This window comes from Mustela nivalis, assembly GCF_964662115.1.
Source record: "Mustela nivalis genome assembly, chromosome: 13".
Lineage (NCBI taxonomy): Eukaryota > Metazoa > Chordata > Mammalia > Carnivora > Mustelidae > Mustela > Mustela nivalis.
In genome coordinates this window covers 20,534,167-20,555,143 of record NC_139032.1, presented here as the reverse complement: position 1 = coordinate 20,555,143, position 20,977 = coordinate 20,534,167, and the positions used below count along the sequence as shown (strand labels likewise).

The window sequence follows — 20,977 nt, the reverse complement described above, 5'->3', positions numbered from 1 at the left end:
CTTTGAAACCAAACAATCCTGGGAGTTCAGTAAGGAAATGTCAACACTGTGGAGAATTTTTCGATTCAGAAAATTAAAGGAATCCTGTTTGATGTATATTAACCATATCAATATTAACAACCTTCTGCTGGATTTCAGCACTGATTTGAGAGCTCAGGTATTATTGGTCTTGTATTTTAACTAGTTGTGAAAGCACTGAGAGAGTTGTTCTTGGGTTGAACTTGACCTGCCTCTGGGAATGCTTTCTCTTCCATCCATTTTTGAAAAGCTTTATTCAAGTGGATTTCTCGCCTACTTCTCCTTATTGCTTGCACACCTTGGGAAAATGAAAGATGCTCAAATATAGATGTCAACACTGCAGATGTTTTGTTTGGCAATAGTGTCTATCAGTTTCCCATTTTTAAAAAATTATTTTGCAGACCACCCATTTCACTTAAAGGCAACTCATTTTAATGACATACACCTGGGTTGGGATGAAAAGTGAACCAGTCATTTCAAACTTTCTTTTTAATTCTGAATCATAGCTTTATGTCACAACTCCACTTGTTCAAAAGTTAGATCATGGATGTTCTTTCCTATAACTTTCAAATAATTAATCAAATGGTCTTCAATGGGCTAAGTAGCAAGCAGATTATTACTAATTATCAGCCCCTCTCTTACGTCATACAGTATCTTATAATTTCAAGTAAGAAAAACTCAAACATAAAGTGGCACAACAGCCAAGCATACTGGCTTTATTATTTTACCATTCGGAATTTTTTTTTTTTTTTCTGCCACGTTACCCTGAACCTAAGACTACTGAGAATGTCTTCTTGATTAATTTTCAAGGTTCCCCTCCTTTTGTATTAAAAATGGTCACAATTTTGTAAGTAAAATTAAATAAAAAGCATGAAGGTAGGAGGTTATTCAAGATATTCCCACTAGGCATTAAAAATACACAGAGAAAGATGCTCTGGGGGTAAATATCCATCTTCAGTTGCAACTGAACACAGGTCCATTTTCTTAGGCATCAGGAACTTTTAATAATGTTAGTGAGAAGACTGGCTGGACCATCCCTTTCGAATATAATTCCAAGTAGCCTCTATATAGGGTTGTCTAGATCTTGGTTCCTCCTAGTAATCAACTATTCCAACACTGTGGAATCAATCAAATTAGTCTTTCTGAGGCCATGCTAGAAACACAAAGTGAGGTAAACAGCTGAGGTACCTAACAAAAGAGGAGGAGGAGGAGCAAAATAGTTTTCTAAATTTCATTTTTTTCTCATTTCTCTACACTGTACAAGGGTAAGACATTTGTGTCTAAAAAACAAAATATGGAGTCCAGAGTATATGAACTATCTTGCATGCAATATCCCAATTTAAAAGGTCTTCCAAAATGAAGGGAGGGTTAACCTTTTAAAAATATAGCCCCTGGGACACCTGGGTTGGTTAAGCTGCTGCCTTTGGCTCAGGTCATCCCAGGGTCCTGGGATCAAGTCCCATATTGGGCTCCTTGCTCAGCAGGGAGCCTGCTTCTCTCTCCACCTCTGCCTGCCACTCTGCCCGCTTGTGCACTCTCTCTCTCTCTGATAAATAAATAAAATCTTGAAAAAAATATATTAAAAAAATATATAGCCCCCAATCGTCTCAGTCTAAACAAATGAACACTAAAAGTATTTTGGACATCTGGCAGACAAATACACGAACCACAATCAAACCAAAGACAGGCTTATGCCATACCAACTGTTCGTGGCTATCTGGAAGGAGGAAGAAAAGAATACTCCAATATTCTGACTTGGCAGAACTCAGTACATCTACTAATCTTCTTTCCTAAAGTCAACGCATAAAGAATTTGAATAAAAGTTACTGAAATGTCATTCCCTATATCCCAAAGCAGCTTAAGAAAGTATTCCAAAACCTGGGCAGAGAAAAGTACTTAAAGATTCAGAGGCCACCTCTTTATTTTGGCTCAGGTCATGAACTCAGGGTCCTGAGTTCAAGCCCTGTGTGGGCTCTGCATGGAATCCGCTTGAGATTCTCTCTCCCTCTTGCTCTCCCTCTGCCCCTCACCCCACCCCCACATGCATACACTTGGGCTTGCTCTCTTGCTCTTTCTTAAAAAAAAAAGTCCCTTTTCATATCAATAAACCAAAGAGTTTTGCCTGGGTAATGAAATGATGATTTCATTTTTGTCTTGTTTCTTTTTGTGTTCATCTATTTAAATTTTAACATATAAAAAAAATCCAATCAGAATGACAGGCATTTCCGTATCAGCATCTTGATCCTCACAAAAGCCATGTTAACAGCTATGTTTACCCTTTAACAAATGTGGAAACTGAGGTTCAGTATAGCAGTTAAGGAAATTTCCTAAATGATCAAAATGCAAATTTGGAATTTGGCTTCGAATCCCCTAAGTCTAAATCAGTTGTTCTCATTACATCTTGGCTAACTTCTTAAAATTCTATACAGGAAGAAAGGAGAGAATGAAGGCTTGAGCATAGAAATGATCTAGAAATTACTGAAGATACAGGGGCTATAGCGCAGTTTTATTTATAGTGGATTTAACTTGCATTTTTGTATCCAGTTTTCTTCCTGCACAACTGTCAGAAAAGATGAAAGAAATTGGGTAAGATTTGCATATGCAACTAATCATAGAAGAACTGCTTTTAGCTTTAATGAAAAGATCCTTTTGTTATCTCAGATTAATATCTTTATTCCTAAATGGAGCAAAAATAACATTTATTGGCTAAGATCATTTCTAATAGACAAGGCTGTTTTCTGTTTACCACCTAGCAGATAACATTTGTAAGTCTCACGGAGTATGCCAATACAGAAAAAAAGCTGATACTGAGCTCTCATTTTACAAGAGTGTATTTAAATTAACTTCAGTAGCCAGAATTAATGGAACTGGGTAAATGATGCAAAGGTATTCCACAGGGTATTTTGTTTTAATTAGAGATAGGAAATGTGAGTCATTAGAGTATTTTAAATCTAGAAATATAAAGAAAAACTAAAACATGTTAGCCATTATAGTTGTTTTTAATATGTATCAGCTCTGAATTTAAATGGAGTAAATTATAAAGAGTTTGAAAAAGAATATAATCTGGATGCATTCAGGTACATGTAATCTTTTTTTTTTAATTTTATTATTTGACACAGAGAGAGAGAGAGAGATCACAAGTAGGTAGAGAAGCAGGCAGAGAGAGAGAGGGGGAAGCAGGCTCCCCACTGAGCAGAGAGCCTGATGCAGACCCTGAGATCATAACCTGAGCCAAAGGCAGAGGCTTAACCCACTGAGCCACCCAGGTGGCCCAACGTGTAATAAATCTCATTAGAAAGTATCTGTTTACCCATAGGCAGCTATGTCATTTACTATAAAGGTACTACAATTCAAATTTTACAGCATAACTGCATGAATGAACACATATACAAATTAAACAGAAAAGTACATCACAAATAGTTCTGAGTATGTCTTGAAACTTTGATCATGACAAAAGTGAAATTATACTCTAACAAGTCTAAGAATAATCTCTAAAATTGATGCAGAGATAGCTGTATATCCATTTAAAAGAAAATAAAATTAGGTCCCATACTACACTATATACCATACTATACTGTATACCAAAATAAATTACACCAATTCCATGTATAAAGAGCTTAAAAACTTGCCACTCCATCCTACCAATAAAATGTGTCTTTTGCAAAGATTTTCTCCTACTCTGGCTTATCTTTTCATTTCTTTACAACAATGTCCACAGAGTAGAAATTCTCAATTTTAATTATGCCTGAATTATTTCTTTCATGTCATGTTTTTGGTGTTTATCTAAAAAGTCAATGTCATACCCAGGGTCATTTAGATTTTCTTCCGTGTTGGATCTTTTAGGAGTTTTATAGTTTTGTGTTTTAATTTAGGTCTGTGATCCATTTTCAGTTAATTTTTATGAAGCGTGTAAGATCTGTGTCTAGATTCATTTTTTTGCACATCCAGCTGTTCCAGCACCATTTGTTGATAAGATTACATTTGCTCCCTCCTATTGCCTTTGTTCTTTTGTCAAAGATCAGTTGACTGTATTTACCTGGGTCTGTTTCTGTAATCTTCATTCTGTATCATTGATCTATTCATTCTTCTGCCAAGTACCACACTGTCTTGGAGTGCCTGGCTGGCTTAGTTGGTGGAGCAGGAGACTCTTGATCTTAGGATCCTGAGTTGAAGCCCAACATTGGGTGTGGAACTTATTAAAAACAAAACAAAACCACTGCTTTGATATTGCTGCTTTACAGTAAGTCTTTTTTATTTTTTTTAAAGATTTTATTTATGTATTTGACAGAGAGAGATCACAAGTAGACAGAGAGGCAGGCAGAGAGAGGAGGAAGCAGGCTCCCTGCTGAGCAGAGAGCCCAATGTGGGACTCGATCCCAGGACCCTGAGATCATGACCTGAGCCGAAGGCAGTGGCTTAACCCACTGAGCCACCCAGGCACTCTATAGTAAGTCTTGAAGTCAGGTAGTATCATTCCTTCAAAGTGGTTTTCTCCTTTAATAATATGATGGCTAGGGATGTCTGGGTGGCTCAGTCAGTTAAGCATCTGCCTTCAGCTCAGATCATGATCCCAGGGTTCTGGAATTGAGTCCTATTTCGGGCTCCTTACTCAGCGGTGAGTCTACTTCTCCCTCTGCCTGCCACTCCCCTGCTGTACTCTCTAAGTAAATAAAATTGTTTAAAAAAATAGTACAATGGCTATTCTGGGTCTTTTGCCTCTCCATATAAATTTCAGAATCAGTCTGCTGATATCTATAAAAATAATACTGTATTTTTTTTATTGGTATTGCACTGAATTTCTATAAAGCTATAAAGAGTTGACAATATTGAGTTTTCTTATTCATGAACATGGAATATTTCTCAATTTACTTACACTTTGATTTTATTCATCAGAGTTTTTCAGTTTTCCTTGTACATATTTTTTTAGATTTATACTAAAGTATTTAAAAGTTTTTCATTTTTGGTGGTGTTAATGATGGTGTGTTTTTATTTCAAATTCCACTTGTTCATTGTTGGTATACAGAAAAGCAATTGCATTTTGTATATTAACCTTGGATCCTGAAACCTGGTTCCCATCTCTTATTAGTTCCAGGAGGGTTTATTTTTGCCAATTCTTTAAGATTTTCTATATAGATGATCAAGTCATCTGTGAACAGTTTTATGGCCTTTTTTCACAATTTGTGCACTATTTATTTCTTTTTCTTGCCTTATCACATTAGCAAGGACTTCCAGTACAATGTTGAAAAGGAATAAGGGAGGACACATCCCTGCCCTGTTCTGAATTTCAGTGGGGAAAGCTTTTAAATTGCTCTCCATTAAATACGATGTTAGTTGTAGTGTTTTTTCAGTTTTTATCAAGTGAAGAAAGTTCCCCTCTCTTCCTAATTTACTAAGAGTTTTTACCATGAATGAGTACAGGATTTTCTCAAATGGCTTTTCTGCACGCACTGATATGGTCATGTGATTTTTCTTTTGATGTGATGAATTACATTAATTGATTTTTGAATGTTGAACCAGACTTGCATAGCTGAGACAAATCCCTCTTTTTTTTTTTTTTTTAACACTTTTTAAATTCAACTGGTTAATATTTTGTTAAGGACCTCAGATACAATTTTCATCACATTTCTATTATGGACTTTTTGTGATCCTAATAAATTTAAGCTATAATTAGTCCTATGTCATTGTGCCCTTTATTCATCACAGCAGAACCCTGAGGGAATGGATAATGAATGGTAAGATATAAACTTTTAATTCTTTTATTTATATCCCAATGACCCCCTCCCTCAGCAAGTGCTCACAGCCAATGTTTTACTTTTAAAGTCAGATATTGCTCACTCCATTCATTAATTTAACCGATTCTACATCAGAGGGGAATCTTCTAGGAAACTAGGGAGTATTAGTGGAGTTGCAAGTTACATAGAAAAACCAAGGAGGTCTAATGACATTTGAGAAGAGACCTAAACAAGTAAGTGAACAAGTTATGTAGATACTGAAAAGCATAGCAATTCATGCAAAGGGAATATCAAGTGAAAACGTTTGCCTACTATATTGTTGGAGTATACGAGGAGTACACTGTGTCTGAACAGAGTGAGAAAAAGGGAGAGGTAGAGGAGATGAGGTCAAGTATAAACATGGAGGTAATCATGTAGGACTTTGTGCAGCATTGTGCAGACTTCAGCTCTGACTTTGAGTGAGAAAGGAATACATTGAAGTCACATAATTTATCTAACTTATATTCAAAAGGTTATCTGGTCACTGTGTTGAAAACAGATTTCAGAGAGGATAATAATCAAGGTGGGAGAGAATGAAAGCTTAATCCTGGTAGTAATAGTGGAAGTGGTGACAAATTGTCAAATTCTAGCTATATTTCAAATATAGAACTGACATATTTTGCTGGTGTATTGGATGTGAAAGGAGAGAGAAAGAAAAAAGTCAAAGATAAGTCACAACTTTCTGTAACTGATACGTGGTAGAATGCAACTGCTCTTTTCTATTTTGGAAAGTCTATGGGAAAAACATGTGTGGCTAGGTGTGTATTTGTTTAGACGGTATATTAAGCTTTAAATGCCTATTGAATGACAAAGTAGTGATGTCAAGTAATCAGCTGGATATATGAGACGAGTTCAGGAGGGAAGTCTGGGCTAGAGATAAAAAGTTGAGAATTATTACTGTTAACAATATTCTGAGTTATGAGATTGGAGGAGATCACCCCGAGAATTTAAGTGTGGAAAGAAAAAGATGGAAGGCAAGAAAAGCCCAGGAACAGCCCAGCATTTAGAGACTGAAGACATGAGTTGGGAACAGTAAAGGAGGCTAAGGGGAGGGGATGCCAGAAAACTGGGAGGAATACCAGAAGTGTGTGGTATTCTGGAAATCAAGTAGAATTTTCCCAAAAGAAAAGCTGATAATTCTAATTCTATGGATAGGTTAATGCTGTTGAGAAATAAAATCACAGAATTTCTACACAATGTAGACATACAGACTTGCTCTGCATTCTTCCTGTATATTTAATGTTTTGTTAGCTCTCTATTTTGCCTCAGTATCTTAACATTATATCTAATCGCAATGGGTATGAATTATAAATTATGATTTTGTTTACATAAGTGAACAGTATTTAATAAGTAGTATAAATTTTACATTCTAAAATTGTGCTTGATTACTATTGTGTTTTCTTTCTTTTTTTAATACAATGTATTTTTTTTAGGACACTTTTAGTTTCATAGAAAAACTGAATGAAAGGTACAGCCTTTTCCCATATACCTCATACTTCCACACATGCATAGTCTCCCCCAACACCAACACCCCCCACCAGAGTGATATATTTATTATAGCTGATGAATCTATAATTATTATCACCCAAAACATCACTATCACCCAAAATCCACAGTATACACTAGGTTTCACTCTTGGTGTTATAGATCAGTAGGTTTGGACAACTGTATAAGAGTATGTATCCATATTATAGTATTGTACAGAGTAGTTCCAAGGCCCTAAAAATCTTCCGTATTCTGCCTACTTATCCCCCTCCTTTTAATCCCTGGAAACCACTAATCTTCTTACAGTCATACTTTTCCTCTATCCTACCCTTGCCAACTACTGATTTTTAAATACTGTCTTCACAGTTTTGCCTTTTCCAGAATGTCATATAGTTGGAATCATACAGTATGCTATCTCCTTCTTTTACTTACTAATATGCATTTAAGGTTCTTTTACATCTTTTTTATAGCACGAGAGTTTATTTCTTTTTAGTGATGAATAATATTCACTGTCTTGTTGTACCCTACTTTATTTATCCATTCACTTGCTGAAGGACATCTTGGTTGCTCTCAAGTTTTGGCAATTGTGAACAAAACTGCCATAAACATCTCTGTGTAGGTTTTTGTGTGGCTCTAATTTTTCAGATTCTTTGGGTAAATACCAAGGCACATAACTACTGAATTGTTTAGTTAGAGTATGCTTATCTTCCATTTTACATTCCCATAAGCAATGCATCAGAGTTCCTGTTGCTTCACATCCTTAGGATTATTTGGTGACATCAGTGTTTTGGATTTTGGCCACTCTAATAGGCATAGTACTATATGCAGCCTGTTTTTTGTTTTGTTTTGTTTTTGTTTTTTTCTTTTAAAGATTTTATTTTTATTTATTTGACAGAGATCACAAGTAGGCAGAGAGGCAGGCAGAAAGAGAGAGAGGAGGAAGCAGGATCCTTGCTGAGCAAAGAGCCCGATGTGGGGCTCAATCCCAGGACCCTGGGATCATGACCTGAGCTGAAGGCAGAGGCTTAAACTCACTGAGCCACCCAGACGCCCCAGCCTGCTGTTTCAAGTTGCATTTCCCTGATAATACATGGTATGAAGCATCTTTTTATATGCTTATTTGCCATCTTTACACCTTCTTTGGTGAGGTTCAGTCCTTTTGCCCACTTGTGAATCAGGCTGGTTTTGCTATTGTTAAGTTTAATGAGTTCTTTGTATATTCTGGATAATAGTCCTCTATCAGATATATCTTTTATAAATATTTTCTGTCAGTCTATAGCCTGTCTTTTCATTCTTTTGATAGTGTCTTTCGTGAAGCACAAGTTTTTAATTTTAAAGAAGTCCACCTGATCAGTTCTTTCTTTTATGGACTCTGTATTTGGTGGTGTATCTTAAAAGCCACTGACATGCCCAAGATCATCTAGATTTTCTCCTGTTATTTTATAATTTTGCATTTTACATTTATGTCTATAATACATTTTGAATTTATTTTGGGGAAGGGTCTAAGGTCTGTGCCTAGGTTAATTTTTTTCACATGTGGATATCCCGTTGTTCCAGCACCATTTGTTGAAGAGACTATCTTTGCTGCATGGATTGTCCTCACTCCTTTGTCAAAGATCAATTAACAATATGAATGTGGATCTATTTCTGGGCTCTCTATTCTAGTCCATTGATCTATTCTTTCACCAATACCACACTATCTTGATTACTGTACCTTCTTTATAGTAAGTCCTGAAGTCAGATAGAGTCAGTCCTCTAACATCATTCTCTTTTAATACTGTGTGTTATCTATTCTATGTCTATTGCTTCTCTCTATAAACTTTAGAATCTGTTTGTGGGCATCTACAAAGTAACCTGCTGAGATTTTAAATGGAATTACATTGAATCTTTAGATCAAATTGAGAAGAAGTGACATCTTGACAACACTGAGTGTTCCTGGGGCACCTGGGTGGCTCAGTGGGTTAAGCCTCTGCCTTTGGCTCAGGTCATGATCCCAGGGTCCTAGGATCGAGCCCCACATTGGGCTCTCTGCTCAGCGGGGAGCCTGCTCCCCACGCCCTGCTTCTCTACTTGTGCTCACTCTCTGTCAAATAAATAGATAAAATTTTTTAAAAACATATTGAATGTTTGTATCCATGAATATGGAATATCTCTCCATGAATTTAGTTCTTCATTATGGCCAATACTTTTTTTTTTTCAGTGTCCTCTAAGATTCATTATTTATGCACCACACCCAGTCCTCCATGCAATATGTGCCGGCCAATACTTTCTTTTTTTTTTTTTTTTTTTAGAGAGAGAGATCCCAAGTAGGCAGAGAGGCAGGCAGAGAGAGAGGGGGAAGCAGGCTCCCTGCTGAGCAGAAAGCCCGATGTGGGGCTCGATCCCAGGACCCTGGAATCATGACCTGAGCCGAAGGCAGAGGCTTTAACCCACTGAGCCACCCAGGTGCCCCCGGCCAATACTTTCAATCACATACATTCTGCTAAGTATATGGTGGTATCTCATGAAAACAGTGTTTTAGAGTTTTCGTGGATTTGTCTATTTCTCCTTGTAATTCTATCAGCATTTGCCTTGCATATTTTGAAACTCTGATATTAGATACATAAACATTTAAGATTACTTTGTTCTCTTGAAGAATTGAAACTTTATCTTTATGAAATGATCCTTTTTATACCTAGTAATATTTTCTGCACTGAAATTTGCTTTGTTTAATATTAACACAGCCATTCCAGCTTTTTTCTGATTACTATTACCCTGGTATACTATTTTTTCTCCATCCATTTACTTTTTTTTTTTTTTATTTTTTCAATTTATTTATTTTCAGAAAAACAGTATTCATTATTTTTCCATCCATTTACTTTTAAATTATTTGTGCCTTATGTTTAAAGTGGTTTCTTTTATATCACATATAATTGGTTATTTATTTTATGTCTCATATAAAAGTCCACCCTTTTAGTTGAAATATTAAATCACAAGGTTTTTCACTCTGATTAGTGGATGTTGTTTCTTCTAATACTTTCAGATTCTTTTTTCCTTGACTTTGGTGCTTTCCTCACATGCATGTGCTTATCAGCACAAAGCTGAGAATTCAAGGGGGACCCTTTGCAGATCTTTAAAGGTCTTTCTGTGTAATTTGCTGCTCTCTGTTATTATGTCCTATGACCTCTAGGTATCTACATTTCACAATATATATTCTATTATACATAAATAATAAATAATATATATAATGTACATTACATATTTTGATATATATTATATAGTATATAGTATATATTAAAATTATGTTATATTATATGTAATATATCAAATATTATTCACAACAAAGTAGTATGGTAAGACCCAACTGAAAAAAAGTGTAAGCTTACATTACCGAAATAGAGCTCCTCAGGGAAAATGTTCTATAAATAAAGAGTTACACATTTGGGGGCACCTGGGTGGCTCAGTCATTAAGCATCTGCCTTTGGCTCAGGTTATAATCCCAGGGTCCTGGGATGGAGCCCGAGCAGGAAGCCTGCTTCTCCCTCTCCCACTTCCCCTGCTTATATTCCCTCTCTTGCTCTGTCAAATAAATAAATAAAATCTTAAAAAAAAAAAAAAGAGTAACATCTTCATGTAATACATTTTCTTTTAGTTTTCTGTACCTAATATATTTGACTTTGTGTGTGTGTGTGTGTCATGATATTCACCTTCTTGAGTCTCTTTTTTATTATATTCAAATATTTGAGAAATTTCTTTCATTTAGTTTGAGTGACCCAAATATAATTCTTTTTTTTTTTTTTTTAAAGATTTTATTTATTTATTTGAAAGACGGAGATCACAAGTAGGCAGAGAGTCAGGCAGAGAGAGAGAGAGAGAGAGAGAGAGAGAGGGAAGCAGGCTTCCTGCGGAGCAGGGAGCCCAATGCGGGGCTCGATCCCAGGACCCTGAGATCATGACCCGAGCCAAAGGCAGCAGCCCAAACCACTGAGCCACCCAGGCGCCCCCCAAATATAATTCTTTAACATCCTTGTAGGTACAAAACATTTATTGTGTCCTCACATTCAAGTTATAATTTTGCTACTTGTATATTATAATTAAAACCATTTTTCATCAAAATTTGGTAGCACTGTTTTATTTTCTTATAATCTAACTTTAATATTTTTTGTTGTTTTGTATGTAATCTCTATTTTTTCTTTTAGAAAATTTTGTATTTTTCTTTTTCTTTGATCAACTCAATATCCAGCAGAATGAAGCCTTGGTAAATAATTTTCACCATTTAAACCTTCTCTGCGCTTAATACAACTTTGTAAACTAAAGAACTATATTTACTTAAGGTCTGAATGATTTTTTTTTAAACTCTTTCTTTGGAAAAATAACAACAACCAACAAAAAATAAATAAATAAAATCTTTCTTTGATTATTTCTAGCTGTGTTAGGTAGGCAGAATCACTGCCCACTTCCCTCTCAAAGATACCCATGGCCAACTCTAAGAACCCGAGAGTATGTTAGGTTACATGGCAAAGAGGAATTAAAGTTGAAGAAATTAAGGATGCTCAGCATGTAACCTTAAAATAAGATTGTCTCGGATCATAGAGGTGGACCCAATGCTATCATCCTTAAAACACATCATGCCTCCTTAAAACACAGAATCAGAAGACTCAAAGAAGATATGATAATGGAAGAAAGGTCAGAGTGATGTGATGAGGGGGACACTCAGGTTGTTATTGCTGGATTTGAAGATGAGGAAAGGGACCATGAGTCTAGGAATGGGGGCTCTAGAAGCTGGAAAAGGCAAGGAAATGGATTCTCTCCTAGAGTCTCCAAAAGGGAATGCAGCCCTACTGACAACTTCATTGTAGGCCATTGTGACATGTGCTGGACTTCTAATGCATGAAATCATAAGGTAATAAATTTGTGTTGCTTTGAGTCACTAAGTTTGAGGTAACTTATTAATTCAGCAATAGGAAATTAACATAACACTCTCTCATTATCTGTCTTCTTTGTTTTTAGAATGCCTATCATACCAATATTACATTTTCTTTATTCATCCTTTTAATATTTTAGTATATATGAAATACATACTATATATTATATATAAAGATATATATGCTAAAATATACACATATATGTATGAATTTATATATGTACGCATATATGTATTTGTATATATTTTAAGTGGACATTTTTTCACTTACTCTTTTCCCTATTTTTTCACAATGCTAATTAATAAATTTGACTTATTTTATTTTTGACTTGATTATATTTGGTTCTCTGAATTATTCCTGTTTCCTGTGGTCTATTTTATTGTTTGTACACTTTGTTGCTTTCATACAATTTTCCCTGCATTTTCTTGGTTTTGGTTCTCTTTCTTCCTTTCTTTCATTCATTCCTTACTTATCTACTTATTTACTTCCTTTCTTTCCTTCATTCCTTACTTACCTATTTGTTTACATAAAGCTAGAGTTCATGGAATTGGTGTCTGTTACAGGTCTGCTCTGCCCTTATGAAGATGTTTTCTGCCCAACAGGCCTTTCTCATGAATGAGAGCTCTGTTTACCTACTTAGAAAAAGGGATTGTGGGTGGTGTCTCATTCATTTTCTCAGTTTCTCTGTGTGTATCTGTGTGTGTGTCCATATATGACTTTAGTCTCCTGAATACTCTTTTCAAGGTCAATATAAAATATTTCCATTTCTTGGGACTATATAATTCTCATGATAATGAGATTTTTAAGGACAAATTTTTCGTATTTTTTCACTGGAAAAAAATCTTTTTTAACAGATTTACTGCATTTTTCTTCTTTCTGTTGTTTCCTTTGTTAGGCATTACAAATAACTTGATTTTAAAGTAAAAGGAAAATTATTCGAAAAACAACCGAAGTTCATGTTTTCAAGCTATGTCTTGAAACTTTAGTCCAGAGATACTTGTAAAATATTTTCACTAATTAGCAGAAATGCCTTCTGTCCTGCAGGATAGGCAGTGAAGATAGCTCAATGATTTTGGGCAATACAGTCCTAAATTAAAGGAGAATATGACAGTGTTCTTCCCAGGTTTTAATAATTCTGAAGCTTTGTATTTCCACATCTGTTTTTGACTGCAGTAAGCAAGAAACAAACATGTAACAAATTCGGCTCATTTTTTTATCCACTAATTTTCTCATCATCTGAGAACTCCTTTGAGCATTGAATTACTCATGTTATCAGAACTATCCTCTTCTTACTCTGTTAGTAACCAGGTCTATTTGGTAAATCCAGCTTACAAAGGGCATCTATCAACCTACTTTGCTCATTCCAAAGACCCACTGAAGTACTTTGGGGCATTGGTGCAAAGAGGGCTTTGCCTGTGCCTATGTGCATGTATGTGTGTTTATTTGTTGTGATACTGTGGTCAAGCCACAGTAGCACTACTTGGGGCTTTCATTTCCGACAAATTTTTTTGTTTCTTACCAAGAAACAGCTTTATCGTGTTCATGCCAAATAAGCATTTGCCTGATTCTTCATACCTCCATTATTTAACTCTTTCCCTAATTTGTACAGCCACAAACTTGGTCAATAGTTGTTAATTTCACCCTTCAATTTGTATACACTCTTACAGAGTTAACTTCTACCACACTGATGGCAGACTCTATCTAAGCATGCTCAAAATAGCTAATTGGGTTATTCGTGGGCAGAATACTCTAAGAGGCTGACAGTATCAATGCTGTTGATCGACCTAATGGCAAACACATATGGTTCTTATACCTTCCTGTTTCTGATAATAGGCATTGACAGGCTCTGGATCACAACAGTTGAACCCAGCAGGGATAATTTTCCACTATATGTGGCATGACTATGCCTAAGGATATATATCTTACCTAGCATTTATCTTTTTTTTTTTTTAATGCCACACAAATATAAAGCTGTCACTTTAGTAGGACAATAAACTTTCTCTGGCTATGACAGATTCAAAGCAGATGCCACTAGTTTAGAAACATTTCTGAATTATGTGACTTGAGTCCCTTGACCAGATTAAAAACACGTTTTCCTCGTTTCCTGTTAAAGGTGAAATTATTCTAATCTATGTGACCAAAAAACAAAATTAGTGAAATAACATAGCCCTGTTATTATTATTTTGAGATAATCTAATAAACAATATGGGGATACTGTTTTACTAATAATTAACAGCATTTGAAAATTATTTTATAAGCCATGCATTGCTTTAAGCTTTTAAGAAATTTGCTTATCATTTATTCTTTACATTAACCCTCTGAGATTGTTATGTTTATTTATGACCCTTGATGAAGCAGCTCAGTTTTCAGGTGAAGCAATTTAGGCACAGAGAGGTTAAATAACTTGTCAATGACTGCACAGCTATAGCAGTTGAGTTAAAATTCAAACCCTGACTGCCCAGTTCCTGAACATATACACTAAGCTACTATGCTAGTCAACTTTATCAATCATCATCACATTTATTTAATTGGCCTTTAAATTCAGATAACAATTTTTTCTTGGTTCCAAGGAAATAATTTGACAAGCCCAGTTCATAATGCTTGGGATGCAAGTCTGAGTCCACATCTGAGAAAACTAAACCATGTGACTCCTAAAAGCACTGGGTATTTATTTTGAGGCTTATTATATGAGTCTGCATTTTTAAAAAAACAGGTCCTGTTATGAATAAGTGTAAGAATGGCATTCTATGGGTGATATATCCACCAAATGTTAAAATTCCTTTAGCGACAATGAAAAGTGAGAACATTGTTCCCTGCAAGGTTAAATGAGTTGATTTGCTTTTGGTGGGCAAACACTGAACTATGTTCAAATAGTTTGAAAGTACTTTGTCAGTATGCTGATATTTTTCTACTCAAAGTCAACCACGCTATCTCCTTTAACAGATAAGAATGGTGGGATACAGCCTCAGTTGGTATAATATGAATAAACCTGTACTCTAATGAGTATGGGTTACAGTCTGGGTTAAACCTGTCTAATGAGTGCCTTCAATTTGGGGGAGACATGGATTTATGATTCCCATTCTCTATGCATATTTTATCACCAACTAATTTCAGGAAGATAAAGCTATGGTTACATAGATCCTATGACAGAGGATACAGTTACTCAGGGTACTTTATGAACTCAAATCACTGGTAAACTGAGGGTAAACACTAACCGATGAATTATCCTAAAACTGATTTTTTCGGAGAGGTCCTTTATTCCAATGATTTTCACCGTGATCCTTCTCTTTTTCCATTGGAATTAAGACCTAAGTCTCACTTTTAGGTTCACCTTTTAATTCTTCTGCTGTACAACTGGTCACCTTCCCTACCAGATGCCACCAGATGCCAAAAAGAAGCCTGAGTACTTTGAGGTCATGACACAAGTTATTTCTATAGAGAAAAACTTCTGTTCAAGAAGGAATAATACTAGAATAAATATATGAGGAAATATATAGAAAAATGACTTGAAAAATCAATTGAATATATAAGAGCCCAGCAGAGATATATATGTGCATCTGAGTAGGTCTTTAAATGCATTGCCTTTAAGGTTTAACCTTTAATGCTGAAGTTTCACACAGTAAGGATCAGTTCAAGGATTTCTTCCTCCAAGAGCCCTGATATTCTATTACTTAATTTCCTTTCAATGGATGTGCAGATGACAGTCCATGATAGTGCTGGTGGAAAACAGAGGACAACCACATGTGGAAAAGACTCTGGAACTCTTACAATGTGTTTTCACAGTCTGCATCAGAATTCTACGGGTGTTCTGCTGAACTGGCAGTGAAATGAGGATGGAAAGTTAGAGTTAGTGTGTTGGTAACTTTCAGCTTGGTGTTTTTTTTTTTTTTTTTTCTTTTCCCTTGCTATGAATTAAAAATTACAAAAAAAATCAGGAAAAGAGGAATAGTTAAGAACAAAATAATCTGTCATGATAGAGAAATTCAGAATCTACCAAACAGATGCACAGATTGTTAAGAGCTGGGTTATAAGAGCTAACCTTGTTCCAGCTTCATCATTTTATAGAAACTTAGAGATTCCAAGAGGGAGATGACCCTGGTCAGATCAGATAGCGAATCGTGATCAAGGGGAGACTCTTGGCTTCTGTGAACATGGTATTAAGGAAGTACTACATACCTCTTTACCTAAGAATGTGGGTTTCATCATAGAGTTTAGGGGTCTGGTTTCTGCTTTGTCTCCCTTTTTTATATGGCTATATTCTTTCATTTGTTCTCTAGAACTGAATTTTCTATATATTTATTTCATTAGCCCTTCATTTTCAAATTGTAGGTTGAATTTTTAAGAAGTTGGGAAGACTATTCAATTTCAGAAAGTTAACAGCCTGTTGTTAAAGAAAAGCAAGACAATTACAATGCCTATTTCCCTGGGTATTCCCTGTGCACGTCATAGGTCAAAAGAGTACCTGTAAAGTGATTTCAAAATGTATAAATATTACCTAGGGTATATAACCTACTGGTTCAGAACAAGAGTTCTGAAATTGTTTTGCCTGGGTCTTTTTCTCAACTCCACCACTTCCTTAGTGGTGGGACCTCAGTACTGTTACTTAACTTCTGTGTCTCATTTCCTCATTTGAAAAACAAGGTAATAACTGCACCTCTCTTTTAGTGCTGTGGCATGGGATTAACACATGTTAATGTGTTAGGTATGCTTAGAACTAGGTGCCATTCTGGGACGCCTGGGTGGCTCAGTTGGTTAAGCAGCTGCCTTCGGCTCAGGTCATGATCCCAGCATCCTGGGATCGAGTCCCACATCGGGCTCCTTGCTCAGCAGGGAGCCTGCTTCTCCCTCTGCCTCTGCCTGCCATTCTGTCTGCCTGTGCTCGCTCTCTCCCCATCTCTCTCTCTGATAAATAAAATCTTAAAAAAAAACAAACAAACTAGGTGCCATTCTAAAGCTGTTAAGACTGATCTTATTGTCATTTCTATAATTATTATTGTGTTGACTCTTCTTGAAAAAGTTTCCTAGGAGTAATTACTTGCTGTTATTTTTGTCATATGTTCTCTACATCCCACTTAAGATTTCTATCAAAACCTGCGAGGCTGTTTTCAGATATCTTATACCTCTGCACTGTTTGTCACAGCGAAAATGAAAGGAATTTTGGCTTACCTTGATCCACAAGCCAGGATTTTTATTTTCTCCCATTCATACATATTGGTGAAGAGACATGCCACAACGGTTTTTGGTGGGACCCAAATATTCAGGCTCTGTGTAACTCTACACTATCAGGCACATATGTTGGTCTTTTAAGACCCAAAAGAGTGTCAACTAAGGCATCAATATTTTAGGAATATGAGGTATGCTTTTTGTTGACTAGTTGAACACCTCAAAAAAGAAGACAGAGAGATGTTTTCTATCACAACTGTTTGAGAAATACTCAGAACCCTAAGATGTGGCTGACACCTTCCCCATCAGGCAGAGCTTCCCTGGATACCATTATCTTTCACTATGAATAGATTTTTCAAGCAACGCCAATAATTTTGTGACTACACTGCTCAATTCCCCATAGCACTAACACTGAGTACATAAAAGAGAAGTAAAAATATGTCTGACTGCTTCCAGCATAACCCTTAGATTTCTTTTATTTCTCTACTCCCTCAAATATAAGGCGGACTACTAAGACAAATGGTCTCTAAATACTAACAAGAAATGTGGGAATAAATGGGAGACAATCAAGGTGAATTTTGCCACAGCATTAATTTTTTTTTATAAGGAGCCATACACACCGAAAGGCTGTAATTCAGGGGAAGCATTGTCCTGTCTGTTCCCTAGGAATGAGAAGAAGGAGCAAAAGGTGAGAGGACTGAGAGAAGATTTCGGGATAAGTCAAAGAGTTTGCTCCTAATTATAGCTGTATAACGAGGAACAAACTGCCATAGAAGGCTGCAATCTGTCTGAAGCCGAAGAAGACAATGTCATAGTTATGTCTTTCAAATACAGTTGTTCAAGCACAGACTGGTTGATCGTCTGTCAGAGATGCTATAGAAGGGAGAATTTTGTCCCAACTATGAGAATGAATAAGATCACTTCTAGCTCTAAGGCCTAAGGTGTAATTTAATCACTAACCCTACCCATCATTAAGAGTGACCTCAAATAATTCCAAGTCCATTCATATACTCATAACATTCTTTACACACTCAATCAACAAACCTTGACGTCTGACTACATCAGACACTGTTCCAAGGCTGGTGTAGAACAGGAATAAGAAAGGTAACACAATTTCAGCCATTGTGGAGCTTGCATTCTTTGGGAAGAAGCTCATCCAACTGCAAACAGACAAAAAAAAGATAAATGTTATTTTTTATTATTCCATTACTGTTCTTGAAAAATTAGTAAGTGCTGTGAAGGAAATAAATAAAGTAGAATGATAAATTGTGACTAAGTTAGGCTACTAGGATAATCAAGACAAAAATATTTTTAAGGAACGAGTGCCAAGGAACAGAATGGAGCGACTTACGGAAAAGTTTCTGGAAATAATCCAGAAAAACGAAAATGGCAGGAGCAAAGCCCCTGAGGCAAGATCTAGCTAAACCACAACCAAGGAACAAAAAGAAGCTAAAAGGTTAGGTCAGGAGATAACCATATAAATTTCTACCAGCTGGTCCCTAACTTCAACTATATGTGGATATTTCTTGCAGTGAGTCAGACATGTATATCATCCAAAAAAAAAAAAAAATTGTTGATTTGAAATTACATTGGAAATTCTGAGACTCCTGACAAGGGCACAACCTTATTAAAGATCACAGCCATCATTTTCAAAAGCTTCACTTTGGCAATCACTTGCAGACATTTAACAGGGGTGTTTAATATCCTCCCTAAAAGATTGGGCAAGGAAGAACAAACATTCTAGCATGTCTGCAATGTGAACCTAGTGTCTCACAATTGAAAATTGGCTGGAGCTTACCCTGCTGCTTTGCCAGCAGACCAGCATTTAAAGTCTTAAATTCCTGTCCGTTCATCTGTAGTTGTGTTTATGTCTCTCACTTAAGCAGTTTTCAACACACTTCTGTGGTTCTTTTGATACAGTGAACGTGCAGGTGTATGTCTGACTATGCCAGGGATTGTGTCCAGATCTAGTCTTTATTGCTAAAACAGACATCTTTGAGTATTTGAATCATTGCATATGCCATATTTACTCTTGTGTAGGTAGGCCAATTTTCCTCCAGCTAAAGATATAACTTAAAATTATTTCTCCCCACTTACTCCTCCACTCTTCCCATTGCTTATGCTAAATAATTCAGCTCACTGCTCCAAAAGTGAATGTGAGTCACCCAACCCATCTACATTCTTTCAGGGTTAGAGAGAAGGTCAGAGCCTGCAGGAAAAGGAGTCTATACCCAACAGACTTAGGCAAAAACTCTGGCTATCTGTCTCAACAGATCAAAATAATTGCTTCACCGGGACCAAGATTTTATTTTTATTTTGATCTCATTTCCTGGAAAAGACACACAATTTGGGGAGACTAGTTAGACACAGGGGTGAAAAATGCATTGCAGCTAGCCTATTTCCAAAGTCTGCTCTGAAGCCCAGGTTTTGAAACCTTTGCAATTATGAATTGGAAATCCATGTTACATAATACATTTCTGGAAAAATGCCCAAGACACTTATATACTCTACGAAGGTCTAATACTAACATTAATCTAATGAATGGTATATTAGAAAAATGATTTGTGTGCATCCTAATGGAAAGCATATTTCCTGAGCAAAGCTTGTGGATTAAAATGCACAAAATAACTCCATTCCCTAAACATAGCTTCCAGTTACCGCATCAACCAATGAGATCAGTTGGTGCATCTTTGCAGAATGCTGAGTGATTGCTCTTTTTTGTTGTTGTTGTTGCCCAAGGGAAAGCATTTTCCAAATCTTGTGCAGGTGTCTAAGATAAGACTACCTAAAAGGAAAGAAACTGAATTCTCCTTTTTGAGCCCCTGGATGACTCCCTTAATATATAAGCTTTTTTTTTTTTTTTTTTTTAAACCAGTTCATTTTTCAAATGCAACAAAAAACCAAGCCCCTGTTTATCCCAGGGGGTTAATTTGGTTAAACTTGATACATCATATTGTGACTGCTTCATATTTTACTCCAAAAGCCACATCATCTTTAATTTTTTATTTATAGTGATCTTCATATTCATTCCTCAACTGAGGCAGGTACTTCAGGGAAAGCTGGCATTGAGCTCCAATTTTTTTTTTCTCTTTTTGTAATGAGTACTTTTTGGCCCTTAAGAAACAGCACTGACAGCAGTTTTGTTTTGTTTATTTATTTTTGTTTTTTGTATTTAAAAGCAAGAGTTTTGGACTGGGGATTCTTTTTAACCTGCTAAAGAGAGAATCAGCCTTTGTCACTCAGTAGGTGACTTGGCTTTAAAAAAATCAGCATCCCACTATTCTTTTTTTTTTTAAAGATTTTTATTTATTTGTCAGAGAGAGAGCGAGTGAGAGCGAGCACAGGCAGACAGAGTGGCAGGCAGAGTCAGAGGGAGAAGCAGGCTCCCCGCAGAGCAAGGAGCCCGATGCGGGACTCGATCCCAGGACGCTGGGATCATGATCTGAGCCGAAGGCAGCTGCCTAACCAACTGAGCCACCCAGGCGTCCTCCCACTATTCTTTTTTAAAGCACATTTGTCTTCAAAAGCTATGGAGCCTAAACTGAATGTTTCATGTAGCTGACTTCTGATTATTAACAGGTGAGAGTGAGGAGAGGCTCTCAAGAGAGGCTTCAGTGACGTAGGAGATGAGAAATT

At 36.2% G+C, this 20,977-nt stretch overlaps 1 protein-coding gene across 3 annotated transcripts in view; it reads right to left on the bottom strand.

The window, feature by feature from the left end:
- The window catches only part of LOC309845973 (uncharacterized protein), a 231,324-nt gene that overhangs the window by 24,735 nt on the left and 185,612 nt on the right, over positions 1–20,977 (bottom strand). For 2 of the 3 annotated variants that reach the window (XR_014301638.1, XR_014301639.1), the window contains exon 16: positions 18,386–18,501. Coding sequence is in view for 1 of the 3 variants with exons in the window: in XM_082694503.1 (XP_082550629.1) it covers positions 17,962–18,003; positions 18,386–18,501 (158 nt within the window). In the remaining 2 variants the exon portion in view is untranslated. Of the gene's footprint in view, positions 1–17,961; positions 18,004–18,385; positions 18,502–20,977 lie in introns of all 3 variants that reach the window. The other variant, XM_082694503.1, reaches the window with a different exon arrangement.